This window comes from Octopus sinensis, linkage group LG6 (assembly GCF_006345805.1).
Source record: "Octopus sinensis linkage group LG6, ASM634580v1, whole genome shotgun sequence".
Taxonomy (NCBI): Eukaryota; Metazoa; Mollusca; class Cephalopoda; order Octopoda; family Octopodidae; genus Octopus; species Octopus sinensis.
This window is the reverse complement of record NC_043002.1, coordinates 45,867,755-45,873,780: the sequence shown is the minus strand read 5'-3', so window position 1 is coordinate 45,873,780 and position 6,026 is coordinate 45,867,755. Positions and strand designations below refer to the sequence as shown.

The window sequence follows — 6,026 nt, the reverse complement described above, 5'->3', positions numbered from 1 at the left end:
TACAAGGCTTTGGTCAGCCCTGGGCTATAGTAGAAGACACTTGCCTATGGTGGCATACAGTGGACTGAATCCAGAACCATGTGGTTGAGAAGCAAGCTTCTTACCACACAGCCTATGTGTTGATGTTTCTTAGGTATAACTTTGACTTTATTCTCATTTAGTATTATAATATAATTATTGCTGTTTTACGTTTATGAATTTGTTTTGCAAGATTCCTGATGTGAAATCATGTGTTGGAACAGGTATTGTTATATTTCAAGATGATCACTTTTTTATCCTTGCTAAATAAACACATGCACTATATATTTGTTCTTCACCTGTTTATTATTGTTCTTATTTTATCATACGTCAAATGTCTGGAAATCTTTTGTTACACATCTGTAACCTCTTCAGCGACTCTTCCGTTCATGTGGTACCTCCTGTTCTGTTTAGTCCATTCTGAGACAGAATATATAGTGCCTGTGTTTATTTGACAAGGAAAAGAAAAATGATCATCCTGAAATAAAACAATATTGCTGTTTTTTTTCCCTTGATTATTAAAAAAGTGACATTTATTATCTTCCATTCTATTTTCAGATGCTTTGTGATGGGAACTACAGGGAATTTAGTTGTACCAGTTGTGCTGTGGGGGCACCATGCCCCCACACACTGTATTTCAGCGATTACCATGAACTCACAATTAGACAGTATTGTTACTGGTTGTAACGATGGTCAAATAGTCATATGGGAGGTCACTCGCTTATGGCAGGTAAGGTTTTTTTTGTTCATTTTTTCCCCCATTTCATTTGGGTTTTTCCATGTGACTTTTATATTAATAAAATAATTAGTTGTCATTTTTAAGTCTTTTATACATAAACAGTTAAAAATTTTGGCACAAGACCAGCAAGTTCAGGGTGGGGTTAAAGTCAATTACATCAACCCCAGTGCACAAATGAGAGGCTGGTGGAGGGCATATTTGTATTAAGTATAGTCAAGCAATTCCTGAAATATCTTAGTTGTATTTATTGACCAAGAATGAATTTTCATTATGGTTGTCTGGAAGCACATTTTAAAGAGTCTTTTACAGTTATTTGTTTCTGAAAACTAGTGAATTGGTAGAATTGACTGTGCATTAGATGGTTAGTCTTGTACTTCCTCCACTTAGGCACTCCTGACTCATTCATCCCACCACCTTTTGTCACACTTGTGTCTCTCCACCAGGCCCTGAACCAACTGCAATTCTCAGCCCTTCCTTCCTAGAACATTAGATTTGTGGTATTTGTTCCAACTTTCTATTCTCTGAGTTCCAATCCCACCAAGATCAACTTTGCTTTTCTTCTTTTGTGGGTCACTAGAAGAAATGTGAATACCCATCCAGTTCAGTAGCTTAGTAGTACTGTTAGGGTCTTGGATGAAATACCTATCTTGTAGTATGTGTACTGGCTCTCTGCATTTTGACAGCAATGCCTCTGATGACATGGGGTCAAGCTTTATTGATCTTTAAGAAATACCTTCCCTTTGCAGAACACTGATGACATGGAGAAGAGAGGTTTATATCATCATCATCATCATCATCATCATCATCATTTAACATACATTTTTAATGCTGGTATAGAATGGCTGGCTTGATACAATCCATTGAGTCGCAAAATTGCATTGACATCCATTGTCAGCTTTGGTGTGGTTTCTGTGGCTGGATACCATGCCCTTCCTATCACCAACTGCTTTACAATGTGTACCACACTGGTGAGGTCACCAAGTAACTTGCAAGACAGGAAAAGAAAAGGGGAAAAAGCCCTTAAGTGCTGGGAATATTTGAGATGGATATTTGACCCCAAACTAGCTGCTGGGGGGAGGGGCGGCTAAAGTATGGTAGAAGGACAAGCAATAGTTTCTTACCATAGAGGATATACATGGCTACTCCACTTTATATAAGAGTGGGTGGGGGTAGCTGGGGGGAAGGTAAAGATAGTAGTGATGGTGTACCAGAGCAAACTCTCAAAATATAAGATGGTGAGCATAAGAGAAGATACTGATAGTGGATCAAAAGGGTAAGGAGAAGAGGAGGTAATTTTACAAGTGTGCAAGAGGAACATCATAGGCAGAGATGGGGTGTCATATATATATATATGTGCATGTGTGTTCTTTGCTGATATATATTGGTGAACGATGTAAACAATGGTCAGTAAAATGAAAAACTAGTGCTTTCCAAGCAAAGTTTTTTGTGAAGTTTGCATCATTAGAAATGCAGTATACCAGAGTTTGGCACTTGGAAACCTTGTTATTTGCAATATTAAATCAAATAAAACAGATTAGGAGATATGACATTAAACTATTAATTCATGGATTTCAAGTTCAAATTTATTGCAGCTATTGTATTGTGCATTTGGGCAAATCAATGAATTCTGTGCACATCAATTTACTTAGATGTGAGAAAACAAGTATGAAAATGTTACCTGCAATAGAGCAGCTCCTCATCTACAATAATCTCTTATATACTAAACATCATAAAAATATCTAAAAGTAAGCCTACTATTGGCAGAGATATATGAAGAAAATGTATGGTGCAGGCTATGCAAAAGAATACGCTCTGTGTTGTATGTGATTGGTTGTCAGAACAGAAATAAGCCAATAAAAACATAAGGCATAGTAGATCAGATATCAGAAAGCTTCCTGGCTTCAATTACTATAATAAAGCGAATCAGGTATGCTTGTTTAGGTACCATCTTCAAGAATGATGTTTTCATGTTTACAGATATTTTGTAGTATTTTGATTTGTATTTTTGTAGTATTTTGATTTCATTTCTTATTAGAAATAACTGGATCAGTTGCCTTCACTATAGCTTACTGCATCCTGTCTGGATTAGCAAATGTTGAGAGCCTCTATGTGGTCAATGCTGTCTTCAGACATGGGTACACTGGGCAGTTGCCCTAAGGTCTAGGGAGCCCAATGTTAATCTATGTAGTCTGCAGTTTTGTATGCAGGGGCCTCAATGCATTGCTTTGCCTAGGAGCCTACAATACTCTTAAGATAGTCCTGTAAGTGGCTGCTCTCTGCAGCGCACAAAGGTTACTTTTGAAATTTTTTATTTGTATTTATATCATGCATTTGTGAACAACAGTGTTGTTGGCACACTGCATTTCTGATGGCTAAGAAGGGACTATCTGTGCAGCTTCAGTGGAACAAATATTGTACAGAGTATTATCATTAAAAACAACCAGTTTTTCAGTTTTCTTATTAATGTTCACATCTTTTGCTGACAGACATTAATGGAAGATATACACATATACATACCAATTATTAGCCACTTAATGCTATGGCAGAAGATACTTACCCAAGGTGTTGCAAAGTGAGATTGTCTCCTGGCTACAATATGAACGTCTTAATCACACAGTCATACTTTGCACCTTACATAGGCACAAGGTCTCTGTTTTATTCTAAAGATGGAAAATGAGATTGCTTTACAACCATGCTTTATTAATAAGTTTTAACCATGTAGGTAACATAAATTGGTATAACTGAAAATAAAAACTGTGTTTTGTAATCAGCTTGCTAAGATTTTATCCTACTGTATGTGAATGACAAAAGGAAAGTTATGAATAGACTTAATGATGTTCTTATGAAGACAAATTGTTTATAATGCCACCATGGCTATATGTGAAGAGAGTGTAAAAAAATAGTGAATGAAATAGTACCAAGAACAATATTTTTCAATGATTTCTCTTTACAGATATATCCACGACACATGCTGTTTGGACACACAGCTTCAATTTCTTGCTTATCATTCGGTAATGAGCAACATGGATTTCCTTATGTTGTTAGTAGTTCAGAAAATGGGTGAGTAATTGTTGATTTCTCATGGAAAGAAATGTATTTTTGTGTGTGTGTGTGGAAAAAAAATGTAGGATTCTTTATCAACTATATTAAACTCAGATTTAATCTGAACACCTAACTCCTTCCATGCTCTCTTTGTTGGTAGAAGTGAAATCACTAAAATGTAAGAAAGGACTCATTAGTCTTGGTAAAAAAAATTCTCTAAGTGCTTGTGGCCTAATGAAATTCCCTTGGTTCATGCTGTAAAAGTTGACAAGGCATGTAGCAGAAAGAAAATAGAAAACACCCCAAAATATCATGACATAGACCATACATGGGCAACCTTTTTCGAGAAGTGGACTGCATGAGACATGACTCATCATCAGGTGGGTCACATTCCTAAAAGAATTGAAGGTAATTTTTCATTAGGCATGTTATTCAGAAAGTCCTGTAGGTTGCAATTTACCCATGACTAAAAATTAGTGGTTTTCTTTGCTGTTGTGTATAATAGATACTAAAGTTACAAAACAAAATGCTATCCACTCTATTCCAGTTTGGAAAATTGGATTTAAAATGAATGTGTTAATGATAATATATGAGATTTCACAGATGAGAAGACGAAGAATAGGAGCACTTATATACTATATTGCAGATCAGTGTAGTATATGCCAGTGTGAAAAACACATTAAAATAAAAATTGTGGTAATACGGTATATAGTAATCCAATCAGCAATCTTGAATTCAAATCCATTGAAGGTGTTTCTCTGTTTATTTGGTTAGTATATTCAATTTTGTGCACTTCAGTTCACAAAACTGTTGAAAGCAAGTACCAAATATTTCAGGGAATATTAACAGAATTGTTTATAGTTATGTATACAGAGTTATGAGTTTAATAAGCTTAATAAGTATAAGGTGCAGGCATGGCTGTGTGGTAAGAAGTTTGCTTTTCAACCACATGATTCCAGGTTCAGTCCCACTGCATGTTACTTCAGACAAGTGTCTTCTACTGTATCCCCAGGCCGACCAAAGCATTGTGAGTGAATTTGGTAGACAATAACTGAAAAAAAATCCCTTTTATATATACAGGCATACCTTGGCTTAATTCATTTCTATTTAAGTCATTCTTGATTATACGTCGGATTTCAAAAATAATATATGGAAAAATAAAAATCAAGTCAAGTCATTTTACTCGACTTTATGTCTGTCTGCTACAAATATTGAAATCATAAAATTACTAGAAAACCATTAGAAGCACATAAAATTATGTTACTGTACAACAAATAAGAATGTAAGCATATTAAAACGTACAGTAAATGTTAAGATACACACCATAAAGTAGTGTAGCTTAGTGAACAAAATCATGAAATCAATTGTGTTGTCTTATTTAATCAGTCTTTCAGAGCTTATATTGCACTGTAGTTGCAATGTTTACCGTTAGGCATCGTTGTCACTCGTGATTCTCGCAATTGTTTTGAATTCAGATTTGTTTACATCTGTTTATCAGCTACTTTCTCATTCTCATTCATTTGTGACTTTATTTTTTGCCCCACCCCCCACCCCCCAACTCCTAAGAAAATTCATAATGAAAATGCTAAGCGTCATGCTATAATGCTGGAAGATAAACTGGCTATGATAAAATGCCATGAAAAGGTGAACAAGTGGTAGCAATTGCACAATCTTTTGGACTGAGTTGGACAACTGTATCGATGATTGTACATAATAAGGATAAGATTTTAGCACATATTAAATCCGAAGCCCCAGGGATGAAGAACACTGTCATCAATAAGAAAAGAGGCAAAATAGAAAGTTTTCTTTCTCTTTGGATTGTTAGGTTGAATTGTCAGTGTGCTACTATTAGCCAAGAAATCATTCAAGAGAAAGTGTTGTCTTTGTTTGAGGACCTGAAGAAAAAATATCCAAATGAGAAAGATATAGAGTTCAGAGCAAGTCAAGGATGGTTCATGAGATTTAAGGAACGAAGAGGTAATTGGGCAGGAAATTTTATGTTAAAACCATTGCTTGTGTATCAAGCACACAAACCCCGTGCCCTGAAGAACATACCCAAGACATCTCTCCCTGTTATATGGATGGCAAATTCAAAAGCATGGGTTATTGTTGTTGTTTTTGAAGATTGATTCTTCAATCAGTTTATCCTAGTAGCAGAGAAGTGCTGTAAGGAGAAGGAGATTCCTTTTAAGGTTTTACTTATCTCAGATAATGCTCCTGGCCACCT

At 35.6% G+C, this 6,026-nt stretch overlaps 1 protein-coding gene across 3 annotated transcripts in view; it reads left to right on the top strand.

Moving 5' to 3' along the window:
- LOC115213026 (WD repeat-containing protein 7-like) overlaps positions 1–6,026 on the top strand; it is a 117,814-nt gene that overhangs the window by 28,862 nt on the left and 82,926 nt on the right. For all 3 annotated transcript variants that reach the window (XM_029781929.2, XM_029781927.2, XM_029781926.2), the window contains exons 2-3: positions 577–748; positions 3,711–3,817. In XM_029781929.2, the coding sequence (XP_029637789.1) occupies positions 587–748; positions 3,711–3,817 (269 nt within the window). In that variant the 5' untranslated portion in view covers positions 577–586. The remainder of the gene's footprint in view (positions 1–576; positions 749–3,710; positions 3,818–6,026) is intronic.